At 52.1% G+C, this 18,012-nt stretch overlaps 3 protein-coding genes and 1 pseudogene across 3 annotated transcripts; 2 read left to right on the top strand and 2 right to left on the bottom strand.

The window, feature by feature from the left end:
* Nucleotides 1-843: 843 nt before the first annotated feature.
* LOC113887437 lies at nucleotides 844-1,699 on the top strand (annotated as a pseudogene).
* Nucleotides 1,700-3,276: 1,577 nt separating this feature from the next.
* LOC113888066 (uncharacterized protein CXorf49 homolog) lies at nucleotides 3,277-4,675 on the top strand. The gene is made up of 2 exons (XM_027535400.1): nucleotides 3,277-4,560; nucleotides 4,616-4,675. The coding sequence occupies exons 1-2, from the start codon at nucleotides 3,277-3,279 to the stop codon at nucleotides 4,673-4,675; spliced, it is 1,344 nt and encodes a 447-aa protein (XP_027391201.1).
* Nucleotides 4,676-11,466: 6,791 nt separating this feature from the next.
* Nucleotides 11,467-12,992, bottom strand: LOC113888065 (uncharacterized protein CXorf49 homolog). Its single transcript, XM_027535399.1, has 2 exons — nucleotides 11,709-12,992; nucleotides 11,467-11,478 (listed from the first exon to the last, which is right to left on the bottom strand). Exons 1-2 carry the CDS (start codon nucleotides 12,990-12,992, stop codon nucleotides 11,467-11,469), a joined length of 1,296 nt encoding a protein of 431 aa, XP_027391200.1.
* A 1,546-nt stretch (nucleotides 12,993-14,538) lies between these two features.
* On the bottom strand, nucleotides 14,539-15,410 carry LOC113887439 (40S ribosomal protein S4, X isoform-like). Its single transcript, XM_027534575.1, has one exon. The coding sequence runs from the start codon at nucleotides 15,386-15,388 to the stop codon at nucleotides 14,597-14,599; it is 792 nt and encodes a 263-aa protein (XP_027390376.1). The 5' UTR covers nucleotides 15,389-15,410; the 3' UTR covers nucleotides 14,539-14,596.
* Nucleotides 15,411-18,012: the final 2,602 nt, after the last annotated feature.

Below are 18,012 nucleotides of genomic sequence, written 5' to 3'. Positions count from 1 at the left end.
ACATATGCACACAACTGGCAGAACTAATAAACAAATTCAACAAAGTTGTAGGACACAAAATCCAAAAGCAAAATTCAGTTGTATTACTATACACTAACAAAGAACAATTTGAAAAGGAAATTAAGAAAACAATTCCATTGACATTAGCAGCAAAAAAGGATAAAATACTGAGGAATAAACTCAAGCAAGGAGTCAAAAACTTGTACACTGCAAACTACAAAACATTGCTGAAAGAAACTGAAAAAGACAAATAAATGGAAAGGCATCTGTCTGCACAGACTGGAATACTAAATATTGTCAAGCAGCCCATACTATCTGAGGTGCTTAATTTTATGTGTCAGCTTGACTGGTCCACAGAGTGCCTAGATATTTAGTCAAACATTATTCTGGGTGTTTCTGTAGGGTGCTTTTTCATGAGATTAACATTTAAATCAGTCAACTGGGTAAAACAGATTTCCCCCCGACAACGTGGGTGGGCTTTACCTAATCAGCTGATAGGCTGAATAAAACAAAAAGGCAACCTTTCCTCATGTAAGAGAATTCCTCCTGCGTGAAAGCCTTTGGACCTGGGACATCAGCTTCTTTTCCTGCCTTTAGACCCAAACTGAAATATCAGCTCTACTGGTTTGGTTCTTAGGCCTTCTAACCTGGACTAGAGCTAAACCACAGGCTCTTCTGGGTCTCCAGCTACCCAACTCACCCTCTAGATCTTGGGACTCACCAGCTTCTATAATTGAATGAGTCAATTCTTTTACACACACACACACACACACACACACTCCACTGGATCTGTTCTTCTAACACATTACCCAGAGTGATCTACAGATCCAAAGCAAACCCTACTCTTTTCGTGCCTAGCGCAGCCATGGCTCGGGGTCCCAAGAAGCCCCTGAAATGCGTAGCAGCTCCAAAACATTGGATGCTGGATAAACTGACTGGTGTGTTTGCCCCTCGTCCATCTACCGGCCCCCACAAGCTAAGGGAGTGTCTCCCCCTAATCACTTTCCTAAGGAATAGACTTAAGTATGCCCTAACTGGAGATGAAGTAAAGAAGATTGGCATGCAGCATTTCATTAAGATTGATGGCAAAGTCCGCACTGATATAACCTACCCTGCTGGTTTTATGGATGTCATCGGCATTGATAAGACTGGAGAGAATTTTCGTTTGATCTATGACACCAAGGGTCGCTTTGCTGTTCATCATCCTGAGGTGTACCTCAGGAGGCCAAGTATAAATTGTGCAAAGTAAGAAAGATATTTGTGGGGACAAAAGGAATCCCTCATCTGGTAACCCATGATGCTCGTGCCATCCGTTACCCTGATCCCCTGATCAAGGTGAATGATACCATTCAGATTGACTTGGAGACTGGCAAGATTATTGATTTCATCAAATTTGACACTGGTAACCTGTGCATGGTGACTGGAGGTGCTAACCTGGGAAGAATTGGTGTGATTTCAAACCGGGAGAGGCATCTAGGTTCTTTTGATGTAGTTCATGTGAAAGATGCGAACGGCAACAGCTTTGCCACATGGCTCTCAAACATTTTCATTATTGGCAAAGGCAACAAACCGTGGATCTCTCTTCCTCGTGGAAAGGGTATTCGCCTTACCATTGCTGAGGAGAGAGATAAGAGATTGGCAGCCAAACAGAGTAGTGGATAAAATGATCTCTATGTGATGAGATTGGAAAAGTCTTTGTAATTAAAGATAATACCAAGTGGAAAAAAAAAACAAAAACAAAACAAAAAACAAAGCAAACCCTATCAAAATCCCAATAGCATGCTTTACAGAAATAGAAAAACTTGTCCTAAAATTTAAGTAGAATCTAAAGAGATCCTTAATAGGCAAAGCAATTTGGACAAAGAAAAAGTAGATAACTCAGACTTCTTGATTTCAAAACATTACAAAGCTACAGTAATCAAAACTGTGTGTTACTGCCATATTAACAAATAGACCAGTGGAGTAAAACAGACATCTGAGAAATAAACCCTCAATTTTAGAAGATGTGCCGGGCAGTGGACTTCCTGATAGAGGGGAAAAAAATAGCTTTTTTAGATCTTTGGATCAAAGCAAGGACTCTGGAGTCAGACTGCTTGGCTTCAATTCTACCACTGATTCCCATGGGCCAAATGACCATGGGCCAGTGGCCGAACCTCTCAGTACCTGTTTCCTCACCTGTAAGAGGCTGGTAATCATTAGTACTATGGTCCTAGGAGTGTCACAAGGAAGCATTACTATTTACGTACAGCACTTAGAAGAGTGCCGGGCACGGGGTCTCTGCTGTGTAAGTTGCTTTTCATAGATTGTGCCAAATTACCTCCCAAATGGATTTCTTGCACCACCACCACAGAGGTTTGCTCCTAAACTCTCCCACTCTCAGAATGGTTAAGCACTTGGAAGCTTGTCATCCTAGTGTGTGAAGCCCGATTCGTGGTTTTAGTTTACATCTCCAGGATCAGCAGGGGTGAGCATCTTTGCGGGTGTAACTGGACACTGACTGAGACTCTCTCTTCTTTGAATTGCCTCAGAGTGGGGAAAGAGCTGAGGGAGTGAGGTCAACCCCAGTCTGTCCCCCAAATCTGCCTGCCAAGAACGTTTGATGGAGCAGTTGAGGCAGAGATGTTACAGAACAAAATTACGATCCCTTTGTCCTCTGGCCACTTAGGGAGAAGTACGCCGACCACTCATCACTGAGTGCAGGATTCTTCTGCCCATTCTCCCATTGGGTCATAAGACTTGTGGTGGAAGGAAGGCTGGCAAATGCTTTCAGCACGTGCTAGGCGCCCAGCACCCTCAGTACCCACCCCAACCCCCCGCCCTCAGCCTCCGGCTCCACCCACTTCGTACACAGTCAGAACTCAGGGCTGTGACTCTAACCGAAAGGGGAGGTGGGACAGGAGGAGCTGGGACGAGAGGCTTGACAGAGATACACTCGCAGCATGACCTTCATCAGCCAACTCGCCAACTGCCGGCATGGCTTTGGGGCTTGGCAACAAACCAGAGGAGGCCCTCGACCCCATTGGTTACACGTCGAGGGGGCGGGCAAACAAGGCGCGTGCTGGTTGGCGGGAACCGGACCAATGAGGAGGCGGCAGCGCTGGCACGCTGAAAGCCTCGCGTCGTTTGCGGCGATCTCTTGCGTGCGGTGCCTGTGGTGCTTGACGGCACGTCCAGACGCCACTCGCCTCAGGTGCCCCAACCGCCATCACCGCCACCACCGCGACCCGGTTGATAAACCGTCGCCGCCCCAGGTCCGGCGGCCACCCAGATCGCGACATGAGCTCCTCAGATGATGAGGTGCTTGTTTGGGGACCGGGTTTCGGCTCAGAGTGCGGGGAGCAGACCAGCGGCCTTGAGGCCGGCTCCACAGCCCCGCCGGGACCCGGCCCCGACCCCGGCCCCGAGCCCGGGGCACCGCAAAGTGGCGAGGGTGAGGGCGGGGATGGCTTCCCAGACCCTGAGGGCTTCGAGTCAGAGCGGGAGGTGCTGGAAGCGGGAGGGCCGGTGCTGTTGGGCTGCGAAGGTCGACCTGGCTCCCCGGCCGACGACACAGGGTACGTCGTGCAGCTGTCTGACGAGTCAGTGGCGGCCATCCTGCGGCAGCTGGCCGACCTGGACTTGCTGGGCATCCGCAGACACATGTCCCCAGAGAGCTACGGGGTCGGCGACGTGTCTCCCTTGTGGGACATCGAGGCGTGTCCCGGCAGTCGAGGCGCGGCCGCCCAGAGGTGTGGGGAAGCGGCACGGGCTGAGGCCGGCCCTCACTGGGTCGGCAGGCCCAGGGCGGGCCGGGCCTGGGGGAACCCTAAGAGAAGCACTAACGTGGCTGTGGATCGCCAGTGGCCTCCCTCAGTAAGCCCAGCCAGGCTGTTCTCCGACTCCGAGTCCTCTGATGAGTGCAGTGAGATACAGCCTATGAGGGTGAGCATTTATCCCAAAGACGGAGGCCAGGCCAAGCTGAACAGCCCCAAGGATCCCCGGGACACACCCAGACACTCGAATGTCCAAGGCAGGGAGACTCTCCCTAACGTGCCAGGCACTTGCCTGTCCTCGGCTCCGCGAGGATTGATTTCGGTTGTGGAAAGGCAGGGCAAGCAGGGCGATGCAGAGCAGGAGGACATCTCACCCCCTAAGAAAATACAGAGCGTGCTCTGGGGGAAGGGGGGCAGCCTGCCCAGCTTCCCGGGAGTAGCAGCAGCAGCAGCTACTGCAGCTGCCGCTACAGGCAGGCTGCCGCGGCCCAGTCCTAGGAGGAAGAGGGTCCAGGAGAAGAAATCCCTTGGGGGCGTCTCCAAACCTGCCCTGGGGAGAACCTTCCCTTCCTGGGGACGGGGAATCTCGGCCACTCCCCTGGATCCGGCCACCTTCCCCCCAATCTCCGGCATCCCGCTGCTTGGGAGGTCCCAGAAGTATGCCTTGGTCCCTTGGGGAGCCAAAGAGTCCAAGCACACCGGCGCTGGGAAGAAATCTGTGGCTAGGCGGGCCCGGGAGTTGGTGGCAGCAACGGCGGTGTCAGGAGAAGACAACGACCCAAATAGAGACCCAGTCCCAAAGGGCCAAGTGAGTATGCCAGGCCCCTCCTCTCTCCCCACTCTTCCCCTCCCACCCTCCCCAGGACACCCGTCTTCACCCGGTGCTCCCCTCTCTCCATTCCTCAGGGGTGGTCACTGGGTGACCCTCGGCCACTGGGTCATTAGGATGCCAGTTTGGGGTCCTTTTACTAGGGACAAACGTTAAGGTAGCACTTTGGGTGTGCTGGGCTTGGTTCTCCACCCTTGGCCTGTTTCCAGCCTCCTCCACGAGGCTGGGGCTGGCGTGGAAGGGAATTGATTTGAGGGGACCCCTTAAAAGCTTCACAGAGCTTCGGTGTTTAGACGCATCACTTTCCTGAATCCTACTTCCTGGCTGTTCCCCAAACCTTCCTTGCAGGGGCCCCGGGCTTTCTCAGTGCCACACTGTTGTCCCCTGCTCAGCTCTGCCTGCTGGCCTGGGGCTGGCTGACAGAAAATGTGCTAAAGAGATCAGCCTTTCAATTCTCTTTCCAATTCCCTGCCTCAGCTCAGTCTTGAATCATACGAGCTCTCTCACACACAGACATAGACACATAAATGCACTGGTACACACACGTGCACGCGTGCGTGACCGCGCGTGCACACACACACACACATACACACACGTCCTTACTCCAGATCAGTGAGAAATCTTTGTTTTCAGCTGGCCACTGACAGGCCGTGGCCATCTTGTCCACGGGTGCATCATGGAGAACCCAGCACCGCCAACCTCAGCATCAGAGGTGGGCAGGATTCAGGCAACTCAAAGCCCGTGGCCATGAACAAGGGAGAAGTCATGCCCAGAGGGCCTGGCCCCTCAGGTGAGTGTCCTGGGTTTTGATTTGGGGGGTGGAGACCAGGGGTGAGGACAGAAACCTCTGTCTCTGACTCACTCTCTCTTTTCTGGGGGCTCAGCGTTGCTCTCAGGCCACTTCTCCCATGGGAAACAGGGTGTCAACAGGGCTGACCCTGGCCCCATCACCTTCTGTGTGGGATTTGTTTGGCAGGGGTGATTGGTGGCAGTGCCCCAACAGCTACTCTGGGCGTAGACCTGCAGGCTAATAGCCTTTTCTGTGAAGTGCTGTTCGCCCACATTGCTCTCCCAGGTGCTGGCTGTGGCTGCCGCTCTGGGAAGCTCGAACCCAGAACCACAGTCTTTGGAGACCATCGTGGTGAAGTGGCTGCCCCTGCGGAATAGGAGGGGCAGGCCCAGAGAGAAGGTTTGGGCTGCCTGCCAGGCAGAGCAGGGGAGGCTTGATGCTAGCAGAGGGTGGTACTGCCTCACCTCACGTTAGACCCTGCTTGGCCCTTTCCACCTCACTGGGAGCCTGGGAAGCTGGATTGTGTGTCTTTTCCCTATCAGGTGACCAGAAACCAGCTGACCATCACCCAAGACTGAAAAGGCAGCAGCAGCCACCCGGAAGGCAGGGCTGTCCTCGGGTAATGCTTCTTCTGACTCCTGGAAATGCACACCCAAACCCCATGGTGGGATCTGGGTCCAAGTTCAACGGACATGTGTGGGCCCCCCTCCCTCATCCCCATCCCACACCCCAGGGAGGGAGCCCACCTCCTTTCCACTGAGGAAAGTCTTTCCCTTGCCAGTCTGGACACCTGGCTTTGGGATGGAGGGCCCAGGGGAGAGGAGAGGAGGAGGAGAGGGGAGGCGGGTGTATACTAACCATTTCTCTTCCTCCTGTGTCTGCTGGCCTAGTGTCTGGTGCTACAGAAAGAAATAGACGACCTTAAGGAGCAACTTGGTATGAGGAACCAGGGACAGAGAGCAGCGGGTTCTCAGTGCAGAAGCGGGGTGGGCCCTTGGGGTGGGGTGGGCTGCAAGTGCAGGGGACCTCGCAGGGATCAGCATTCCTGTGGGGAGGAGAACCTAGCAAGCCTGCCCCTGGGGCGTGTGGACAAGTAACAACGTACTGTGTGGACTGCGTGCACACTCTGCCAGCCATTCGAGTCCTAGAGAGTTCCTTCTGATAGGACTTGTAGAGATGCCTTGTTGATCTGGTGTGGCCTCTAAGGTTCTTGTTGGATATTTTGCGAGACAATTTTTGAATGGTTTGGGCGTGGCCCCAAGCTTGAGAGCTGCTGGCACATTTTGTTTCCTTTTAGGAAATGGCTCCACATTTAATTCCGGTAGTGGGGCCCGATCAGGCCCAGAGCTCTTCTTTGCATCAGGGCTGGGGGTACGTGGGTTTCAGGTTGCAGGGCTAGGTGGTTCCCCACGGGGACAGGGGGACAGGCTTCTGTGTCCGTCTGTCTGGAGCACCTGTTTATGCCTCTCCCTGTTGCAGCCTCCATGCAGTACCTGGCTGAGAAGTTCCGGATCCTTTGAAGTGAGTGTTACACATTCCATACCCCTTCCCACAACGTCGGCTGTTGAGCAGGGCTGTGGGCTGGCCCTGGCTTGAGGCTCTTCCCTGACTGCTGTTTCACAGGTTGAGCCCAGTATCTTCCTGCAAGAGGAGCAGCTGTTACCTCTGGGACCGGCGAGCTGTGGCCAAGCTTGTTGCCTCTTGTTCTGCCTCCACCAGGGCATCCTCTGCCCCTTGTTTTGCCCCCTCTCTGCCCCAGTCTCACAGCAGTTGTTTTTTTAAAAAATTAATTAATTTATTTTACTTTACAATATTGTATTGGTTTTGCCACAGCAGTTTTTGATTAAAGGACTTCTCATATTCTGTGTTCTGCCCTCTCTCTGCGGGGTAGGGGTTAAGGGAGTGGGACGAGGCCTGGTGGGAAGCTGTTCCACCTCAGAGCATTTTCCAGAACAGTACCTCTGGAATCTGTGGTGGGGACTCTGGGTCAGCCTCTGCTACCATCCAGGCCGTCAGGCCAGCGGAGCGCCCCCAGTCTGTGTTCTGTGTGGGCTCTGTCTGGCTACATTGGCACGTCCTCCCTTTTCCCTGAAGGCCCTCTTCTAGTTCTCTAAACACCCTCCTCTGGGGTTTAGCAGTTTCCATTCATTGCTGCCATTCTGCCTCCCTGTCAGAAGGAACTTGTGACCCCCTTACAGAGCTCCAGTCTTTCACCCTTCCCTCACTGCACTCACTGTCCTGCTTACCCTGACCACTCTGCTTTCCTGTCAGAGCACCCTCGATCCCTCCCCTGGCTTGCCATCGATGACCTTGCCTGCATGTTTACTTAAGTAGGTGGTAACAGGCACAGGTGTGCTCATCTTCCCCATTCCCGGGCCCTACCCTCTCAGTGGAGTCTCTACCCCACCCCCCGGTGCCACCTTGCAAGCAGGAACCTGCATACTCTCCCCCTCTCCTCTTTAGCACTCATCCCCGAGACTCAGGCACCAAAACTTTTGCTTCCCCTTCCTCGGGGTCAGTAAAGGGCATGAGGATAAATCTTGGACCCAGTGAACTGGGGAGCAGGAGCAAAGGTACAGGGAGCACAGGAGAAAAGCTGAGGTTAGTTGCCGAGCTGGAAGTCAGGAGAGGCGTCTGGTGCCAATCTGGGGCAGAGTGCACCCTGACAGCTAGAGATGGATGGTCCAGTCCTTGGAGCTTTCATGGCCTCCCTGCCCTAGCCAGCTGACCAGCCTACACTCCTGCAGCCTGGATGTCTCTCTGCCCTTGAGTGGAAACAGGCCCGTCAGGCTCTATGACAAGTATGGTTGGTAAGTCTGGTTTCTTACAGGGTCTCCATCAAATACTGTTCCACCAGCCCCAATGACATAGATTTTCCTGCAAATGATGTTCCCAGAGTGTCCCAGCTCAGTCTCCCAGACTACTTGTTAGGGGCACACAAGACTAAGTCTGAAATCCATGTTCAATTCCCCCCCCGCCCCCGCCCTGAAGTTTGGGGAGGACTTCTTCTCTCATGCCCTTTACTGACCCCGAGGAAGGGACAGCAAAAGTTTTGGTGCCTGAGTCTCGGGATGGAGGCTAAAGAGGAGAGGGGGAGAGTATGCAGGTTCCTGCTTGCAAAGGTGGCACCGGGGGGTGGGGTAGAGACTCCACTGAGAGGGTAGGGACTGGAATGGGGAAGGATGAGCACACCTGTGCCTGCTACCACCTACTTAAGTAAACATGCAGGCAAGGTCATCGATGGCAAGCCAGGGGAGGGATCGAGGGTGCTCTGACAGGAAAGCAGAGTGGTCAGGGTAAGCAGGACAGTGAGTGCAGTGAGGGAAGGGTGAAAAGCATGGAAGCTCTGTAAGGGGGTCACGAGTTCTTCTGACCAGGGAGGCAGAATGGCAGCAACTGAATGGAAACTGCTAAACCCCCAGAGGAGGGTGTTTAGGAACTAGAAGAGGCCTTCAGGGAACAAGGGAGGACGTGCCAATGTGGCCAGACAGAGCCCACACAGAACACAGACTGGGGGGCTCCGCTGGCCTGACGGCCTGGATGGTAGCAGAGGCTGACCCAGAGTCCCACCACAGATTCCAAGAGGTACTGTTCTTGGAAAATGCTCTGAGGTGGAACAGCTTCCCACCAGGCCTCGTCCCACTCCCTTAACCCCTACCCGCAGAGAGAGGGCAGAACACAGAATATGAGAAGTCCTTTAATCAAAACTGCTGTGGCAAACCAATACAATATGTAAAGTAAAATAAATTAATTAATTTTTTAAAAAAACAACTGCTGTGAGACTGGGGCAGAGAGGGGGCAAAACAAGGGGCAGAGGATGCCCCGGTGGAGGCCAGAACAAGAGGCAACAAGCTTGGCCACAGCTCGCCGGTCCGGAGGTAACAGCTGCTCCTCTTGCAGGAAGATACTGGGCTCAACCTGTGAAACAGCAGTCAGGGAAGAGCCTCAAGCCAGGGCCAGCCCACAGCCCTGCTCAACAGCCGACGTTGTGGGAAGGGTATGGAATGTGTAACACTCACTTCAAAGGATCCGGAACTTCTCAGCCAGGTACTGCATGGAGGCTGCAACAGGGAGAGGCATAAACAGGTGCTCCAGACAGACGGACACAGAAGCCTGTCCCCTGTGGAACCACCTAGCCTGCAACCTGAAACCCACGTACCCCCAGCCCTGATGCAAAGAGCGAGCTCTGGGCCTGATCGGGCCCCACTACCGGAATTAAATGTGGAGCCGTTTCCTAAAAGGAAACAAAATGTGCCAGCAGCTCTCAAGCTTGGGGCCACGCCCAAACCATTCAAAAATTGTCTCGCAAAATATCCAACAAGAACCTTAGAGGCCACACCAGATCAACAAGGCATCTCTACAAGTCCTATCAGAAGGAACTCTCTAGGACTCGAATGGCTGGCAGAGTGTGCACGCAGTCCACACAGTACGGTTGTTACTTGTCCGCACGCCCCAGGGGCAGGCTTGCTAGGTTCTCCTCCCCACAGGAATGCTGATCCCCGCGAGGTCCCCTGCACTTGCAGCCCACCCCACCCCAAGGGCCCACCCCGCTTCTGCACTGAGAACCCGCTGCTCTCTGTCCCTGGTTCCTCATACCAAGTTGCTCCTTAAGGTCGTCTATTTCTTTCTGTAGCACCAGACACTAGGCCAGCAGACACAGGAGGAAGAGAAATGGTTAGTATACACCCGCCTCCCCTCTCCTCCTCCTCTCCTCTCCCTGGGCCCTCCATCCCAAAGCCAGGTGTCCAGACTGGCAAGGGAAAGACTTTCCTCAGTGGAAAGGAGGTGGGCTCCCTCCCTGGGGTGTGGGATGGGGACGGGGGGGAGGGGGCCCACACATATCAGTTGAACTTGGACCCAGATCCCACCATGGGGTTTGGGTGTGCATTTCCAGGAGTCAGAAGAAGCATTACCCGAGGACAGCCCTGCCTTCTGGGTGGCTGCTGCCGCCTTTTCAGTCTTGGGTGATGGTCAGCTGGTTTCTGGTCACCTGACAGGGAAAAGACACACAATCCAGCTTCCCAGGCTCCCAGTGAGGTGGAAAGGGCCAAGCAGGGTCTAACGTGAGGTGAGGCAGTACCACCCTCTGCTAGCATCAAGCCTCCCCTGCTCTGCCTGGCAGGCAGCCCAAACCTTCTCTCTGGGCCTGCCCCTCCTATTCCGCAGGGGCAGCCACTTCACCACGATGGTCTCCAAAGACTCTGGTTCTGGGTTCGAGCTTCCCAGAGCGGCAGCCACAGCCAGCACCTGGGAGAGCAATGTGGGCGAACAGCACTTCACAGAAAAGGCTATTAGCCTGCAGGTCTACGCCCAGAGTAGCTGTTGGGGCACTGCCACCAATCACCCCTGCCAAACAAATCCCACACAGAAGGTGATGGGGCCAGGGTCAGCCCTGTTGACACCCTGTTTCCCATGGGAGAAGTGGCCTGAGAGCAACGCTGAGCCCCCAGAAAAGAGAGAGTGAGTCAGAGACAGAGGTTTCTGCCCTCACCCCTGGTCTCCACCCCCCAAATCAAAACCCAGGACACTCACCTGAGGGGCCAGGCCCTCTGGGCATGACTTCTCCCTTGTTCATGGCCACGGGCTTTGAGTTGCCTGAATCCTGCCCACCTCTGATGCTGAGGTTGGCGGTGCTGGGTTCTCCATGATGCACCCGTGGACAAGATGGCCACGGCCTGTCAGTGGCCAGCTAAAAACAAAGATTTCTCACTGATCTGGAGTAAGGACGTGTGTGTATGTGTGTGTGTGTGTGTGTGTGTGTGTGTGTGTGCGTGTGTGTACCAGTGCATTTATGTGTCTATGTCTGTGTGTGAGAGAGCTCGTATGATTCAAGACTGAGCTGAGGCAGGGAATTGGAAAGAGAATTGAAAGGCTGATCTCTTTAGCACATTTTCTGTCAGTCAGCCCCAGGCCAGCAGGCAGAGCTGAGCAGGGGACAACAGTGTGGCACTGAGAAAGCCCGGGGCCCCTGCAAGGAAGGTTTGGGGAACAGCCAGGAAGTAGGATTCAGGAAAGTGATGCGTCTAAACACCGAAGCTCTGTGAAGCTTTTAAGGGGTCCCCTCAAATCAATTCCCTTCCACGCCAGCCCCAGCCTCATGGAGGAGGCTGGAAACAGGCCAAGGGTGGAGAACCGAGCCCAGCACACCCAAAGTGCTACCTTAACGTTTGTCCCTAGTAAAAGGACCCCAAACTGGCATCCTAATGACCCAGTGGCCGAGGGTCACCCAGTGACGACCCCTGAGGAATGGAGAGAGGGGAGCACCGGGTGAAGACGTGTGTCCTGGGGAGGGTGGGAGGGGAAGAGTGGGGAGAGAGGAGGGGCCTGGCATACTCACTTGGCCCTTTGGGACTGGGTCTCTATTTGGGTCGTTGTCTTCCCCTGACACCGCCGTTGCTGCCACCAACTCCCGGGCCCGCCTAGCCACAGATTTCTTCCCAGCGCCGGTGTGCTTGGACTCTTTGGCTCCCCAAGGGACCGAGGCATACTTCTGGGACCTCCCAAGCAGCGGGATGCCGGAGATTGGGGGGAAGGTGGCCGGATCCAGGGGAGTGGCCGAGATTCCCCGTCCCCAGGAAGGGAAGGTTCTCCCCAGGGCAGGTTTGGAGACGCCCCCAAGGGATTTCTTCTCCTGGACCCTCTTCCTCCTAGGACTGGGCCGCGGCAGCCTGCCTGTAGCGGCAGCTGCAGTAGCTGCTGGGGCTGCTACTCCCGGGAAGCTGGGCAGGCTGCCCCCTTTCCCCCAGAGCACGCTCTGTATTTTCTTAGGGGGTGAGATAGTCTCCTGCTCTGCATCGCCCTGCTTGCCCTGCCTTTCCACAACCGAAATCAATCCTCGCGGAGCCGAGGACAGGCAAGTGCCTGGCACGTTAGGGAGAGTCTCCCTGCCTTGGACATTCGAGTGTCTGGGTGTGTCCCGGGGATCCTTGGGGCTGTTCAGCTTGGCCTGGCCTCCGTCTTTGGGATAAATGCTCACCCTCATAGGCTGTATCTCACTGCACTCATCAGAGGACTCGGAGTCGGAGAACAGCCTGGCTGGGCTTACTGAGGGGGGCCACTGGCGATCCACAGCCACGTTAGTGCTTCTCTTAGGGTTCCCCCAGGCCCGGCCCGTCCTGGGCCTGCCGACCCAGCGAGGGCCGGCCTCAGCCCGTGCCGCTTCCCCACACCTCTGGGCGGCCGCGCCTCGACTGCCGGGACGCGCCTCGACGTCCCGCAAGGGAGACACGTCGCCGACCCCGTGGCTCTCCGGGGACATGTGTCTGCGGATGCCCAGCAAGTCCAGGTCGGCCAGCTGCCGCAGGATGGCCGCCACTGACTCGTCAGACAGCTGCACGACGTACCCTGTGTCGTCGGCCGGGGAGCCAGGTCGACCTTCGCAGCCCAACAGCACCGGCCCTCCCGCTTCCAGCACCTCCCGCTCTGACTCGAAGCCCTCAGGGTCTGGGAAGCCATCCCCGCCCTCACCCTCGCCACTTTGCGGTGCCCCGGGCTCGGGGCCGGGGTCGGGGCCGGGTCCCGGCGGGGCTGTGGAGCCGGCCTCAAGGCCGCTGGTCTGCTCCCCGCACTCTGAGCCGAAACCCGGTCCCCAAACAAGCACCTCATCATCTGAGGAGCTCATGTCGCGATCTGGGTGGCCGCCGGACCTGGGGCGGCGACGGTTTATCAACCGGGTCGCGGTGGCGGCGGTGATGGCGGTCGGGGCACCTGAGGCGGGTGGCGTCTGGACGTGCCGTCAAGCACCACAGGCACCGCACGCAAGAGATCGCCGCAAACGACGCGAGGCTTTCAGCGTGCCAGCGCTGCCGCCTCCTCATTGGTCCGGTTCCCGCCAACCAGCACGCGCCTTGTTTGCCCGCCCCCTCGAGGTGTAACCAATGGGGTCGAGGGCCTCCTCTGGTTTGTTGCCAAGCCCCAAAGCCATGCCGGCAGTTGGCGAGTTGGCTGGTGAAGGTCATGCTGCGAGTGTATCTCTGTCAAGCCTCTCGTCCCACCTCCTCCTGTCCCACCTCCCCTTTCCGGTTAGAGTCACAACCCTGAGTTCTGACTGTGTACGAAGTGGGTGGAGCGGGAGGCTGAGGGGGGGTTGGGGCAGGTACTGAGGGTGCTGGGCGCCTAGCACGTGCTGAAAGCATTTGCCAGCCCTCCTTCCACCACAAGTCTTATGACCCAATGGGAGAATGGGCAGAGGAATCCCGCACTCAGTGATGAGTGGTCGGCGTACTTCTCCCTAAGTGGCCAGAGGACAAAGGGATCGTAGTTTTGTTCTGTAACATCTCTGCCTCAACTGCTCCATCAAACGTTCTTGGCAGGCAGATTTGGGGGACAGACTGGGGTTGACCTCACTCCCTCAGCTCTTTCCCCACTCTGAGGCAATTCAAAGAAGAGAGAGTCTCAGTCAGTGTCCAGTTACACCCGCAAAGATGCTCACCCCTGCTGATCCTGGAGATGTAAACTAAAACCACGAATCGGGCTTCACACACTAGGATGACAAGCTTCCAAGTGCTTAACCATTCTGAGAGTGGGAGAGTTTAGGAGCAAACCTCTGTGGCGGTGGTGCAAGAAATCCATTTGGGAGGTAATTTGGCACAATCTATGAAAGGCAACTTACACAGCAGAGACCCCATGCCCGGCACTCTTCTAAGTGCTGTATGTAAATAGTAATGCTTCCTTGTGACACTCCTAGGACTATAGTACTAATGATTACCAGCCTCTTACAGGTGAGGAAACAGGTACTGAGAGGTTCGGCCACTGGCCCATGGTCATTTGGCCCATGGGAATCAGTGGTAGAATTGAAGCCAAGCGGTCTGACTCCAGAGTCCTTGCTTTGATCCAAAGATCTAAAAGAGCTATTTTTTCCCCCTCTATCAGGAAGTCCACTGCCTGGCACATCTTCTAAAATTGAGGGTTTATTTCTCAGATGTCTGTTTTACTCCATTGGTCTATTTGTTAATATGGCAGTAACACACAGTTTTGATTACTGTAGCTTTGTAATGTTTTGAGATCAAGAAGTCTGAGTTCTCTACTTTTTCTTTGTCCAAATTGCTTTGCCTGTTAAGGATCTCTTTAGATTCTACTTAAATTTTAGGACAAGTTTTTCTATTTCTGTGAAGCATGCTATTGGGATTTTGATAGGGTTTGCTTTGTTTTTTGTTTTTTGTTTTTTCCACTTGGTATTATCTTTAATTACAAAGACTTTTCCAATCTCATCACATAGAGATCATTTTATCCACTGCTCTGTTTGGCTGCCAATCTCTTATCTCTCTCCTCAGCAATGGTAAGGCGAATACCCTTTCCACGAGGAAGAGAGATCCACGGTTTGTTGCCTTTGCCAATAATGAAAATGTTTGAGAGCCATGTGGCAAAGCTGTTGCCGTTCGCATCTTTCACATGAACTACCTCAAAAGAACCTGGATGCCTCTCCCGGTTTGAAATCACACCAATTCTTCCCAGGTTAGCACCTCCAGTCACCTTGCACAGGTTACCAGTGTCAAATTTGATGAAATCAGTAATCTTGCCAGTCTCCAAGTCAGTCTGAATGGTATCATTCACCTTGATCAGGGGATCAGGGTAACGGATGGCACGAGCATCATGGGTTACCAGATGAGGGATTCCTTTTGTCCCCACAAATATCTTTCTTACTTTGCACAATTTATACTTGGCCTCCTGAGGTGTAATACGATGAACAGCAAAGCGACCCTTGGTGTCATAGATCAAACGAAAATTCTCTCCAGTCTTATCAATGCCGATGACATCCATAAAACCAGCAGGGTAGGTTATATCAGTGCGGACTTTGCCATCAATCTTAATGAAATGCTGCATGCCAATCTTCTTTACTTCATCTCCAGTTAGGGCATACTTAAGTCTATTCCTTAGGAAAGTGATTAGGGGGAGACACTCCCTTAGCTTGTGGGGGCCGGTAGATGGACGAGGGGCAAACACACCAGTCAGTTTATCCAGCATCCAATGTTTTGGAGCTGCTACGCATTTCAGGGGCTTCTTGGGACCCCGAGCCATGGCTGCGCTAGGCACGAAAAGAGTAGGGTTTGCTTTGGATCTGTAGATCACTCTGGGTAATGTGTTAGAAGAACAGATCCAGTGGAGTGTGTGTGTGTGTGTGTGTGTGTGTGTGTGTGTAAAAGAATTGACTCATTCAATTATAGAAGCTGGTGAGTCCCAAGATCTAGAGGGTGAGTTGGGTAGCTGGAGACCCAGAAGAGCCTGTGGTTTAGCTCTAGTCCAGGTTAGAAGGCCTAAGAACCAAACCAGTAGAGCTGATATTTCAGTTTGGGTCTAAAGGCAGGAAAAGAAGCTGATGTCCCAGGTCCAAAGGCTTTCACGCAGGAGGAATTCTCTTACATGAGGAAAGGTTGCCTTTTTGTTTTATTCAGCCTATCAGCTGATTAGGTAAAGCCCACCCATGTTGTCGGGGGAAATCTGTTTTACCCAGTTGACTGATTTAAATGTTAATCTCATGAAAAAGCACCCTACAGAAACACCCAGAATAATGTTTGACTAAATATCTAGGCACTCTGTGGACCAGTCAAGCTGACACATAAAATTAAGCACCTCAGATAGTATGGGCTGCTTGACAATATTTAGTATTCCAGTCTGTGCAGACAGATGCCTTTCCATTTATTTGTCTTTTTCAGTTTCTTTCAGCAATGTTTTGTAGTTTGCAGTGTACAAGTTTTTTGACTCCTTGCTTGAGTTTATTCCTCAGTATTTTATCCTTTTTTGCTGCTAATGTCAATGGAATTGTTTTCTTAATTTCCTTTTCAAATTGTTCTTTGTTAGTGTATAGTAATACAACTGAATTTTGCTTTTGGATTTTGTGTCCTACAACTTTGTTGAATTTGTTTATTAGTTCTACCAGTTGTGTGCATGTGTGTGTGTGGGCGCATGTAATCTTTTGAGTTTTGCATGTACAAAATCACGCTCTCTTCAATAGAGCTAATTTTACTTCCTTCTGATTTGGATGCCTTTTATTTCTTTTGCTTTCCTAACAGCTCTGGCTATGACTTCCAGTTGTTGAATACTAACATAATGGTGAGAGCAGGCTTCCTTGCCTTGTTCCTTATCTTAGAAGAAGAGATTTCAGTTTTTCACCACTGAGTATGATGTTAGTTGTGGCCTTTATTATGTTGAGGTAATTTCTTTCTACTCCTAGTTCTTTGACTGTTTTTTCTCATGGAGTGATGAATTTTTTATGCATCTATAGAGATGTTCATGTGATTTTTGTCCTTCATTCTGTTAATGTGTTTTATTACATTGATTGACTTTTATATGCAACCAAGGGATAAATCCCTTTTGACCATGGCACATAGTCCTTCTAATGTGCCATTGAATTGTTTTGCTAGTATTCTGTTGAGGATTTTTGCATCTGCATTTGTCCGGGAAAGTGGCCTGTAGTGTTCTTTTCTTTTGGTGCCTTTGATATCAGGATAATGCTGGCCTCATAAAATGAGTTTGGAAGTGTTCCCTCTTCTTCAATTTTTTGGAAGCATTTGAGAAAGATTGGTATTAATTCTTTAAATGTTTGGTGGAATTCTCCAGTGAAGCTATCAGTTCCTGATTTTGTGTGTGTGGGGGGAGAGGTTTGTCATTACCAATTCAATCTCATTATTGGTCTATCCGGTTTTCTGTGTCTCCTTGATTCAGTTCTGGTAGACTGTGTGTTTCTAGGAATTTATTCATTTCTTCTAGGTTGTGCAATTTCTTGCCACAATTGTCCATAATCTTCTTGTGTAATCCTGTTTGTTATTGTCACATTGATTGTAATATCCCCTCTTTTATTTATGATTTTAGTTATTTTAGTCTTTTTCTCTTAGTTAATCTAGGTAAGTATTTAAAAAAATTCTTTGTGTATAAAGAAGTTTGCTCACAACAGTGTTGTTTATAAGGGCAAAAAACTCTGACTGCTACTTACATTTTCATCACAAAAGCTACTAATATCTGTTGAAACTTTACTACGTGCTAGGCCCTCTACATGCATTATGTCATTTAATTCTCACAACAGCCATGTGAGGTAGACACTAATCTTATCCCTATTTTATATACAAGGCACAAACATGTGATAACTTGTCCAAAGTCAAACATCTAGTAGGTGGTGGAATCAGGATTTAAACTCTGGTCTTTGGGTTTATATAGATACAAATCTGTGTTATACAACTATTCGAAAAGGAAGCATGTTGCAATAAAAGATATACTGCACTGTTCTAAGCAAGAGCTCAAGAAATCTGCAAGTGCCTAAAAACGTTGTATTGAAAGATGAATGTCCAGGATGGGTTTCTGGCAACCAGTGGGTGCAATGGCTCTGAAGCTTTTTTTTTTTTTTTTCGGTTATGGGCCCTGTGTTAGTCTGTTCGAGTTGCCAAAACCAAATACCACAGGCTGGATGGCTTAAACAAAAGACATTTAGTTTCTCATAGTTCGGGAAACTAGAAGTCCAAGATCAAGGTGCCAGCGAGTTCAACTCCTGGTGTAGGCACTCCTCTTGTATTGCAGTTGGCCACCTTCCCTCTGTTTCCTCACATGACATTTCTTGTGTGTGTGTATGGAGACAGAGAGAGACTGCGCGCGAGAGGTCTGGTAACTCCTCCTCTTATAAGGATGTCAGATCCTTTGGGATTAGGGCCCCA

This window comes from Bos indicus x Bos taurus, chromosome X (genome assembly GCF_003369695.1).
Source record: "Bos indicus x Bos taurus breed Angus x Brahman F1 hybrid chromosome X, Bos_hybrid_MaternalHap_v2.0, whole genome shotgun sequence".
Lineage (NCBI taxonomy): Eukaryota > Metazoa > Chordata > Mammalia > Artiodactyla > Bovidae > Bos > Bos indicus x Bos taurus.
The sequence above is the reverse complement of the archived record's forward strand: the minus strand, read 5'-3'. Positions and strand labels throughout refer to the sequence as shown.

Coding starts and splice junctions, on each gene's coding strand:
- LOC113888066 (XM_027535400.1), top strand. CDS start 3,277: ATGAGCTCCTCAGATGATGAGGTGCTTGTTTGGGGACCGGGTTTCGGC. Junction 4,561..4,615: donor ACCCAGTCCCAAAGGGCCAA/GTGAGTATGCCA, acceptor CACCCTCCCCAG/GACACCCGTCTTCACCCGGT.
- LOC113888065 (XM_027535399.1), bottom strand. CDS start 12,992: ATGAGCTCCTCAGATGATGAGGTGCTTGTTTGGGGACCGGGTTTCGGC.
- LOC113887439 (XM_027534575.1), bottom strand. CDS start 15,388: ATGGCTCGGGGTCCCAAGAAGCCCCTGAAATGCGTAGCAGCTCCAAAA.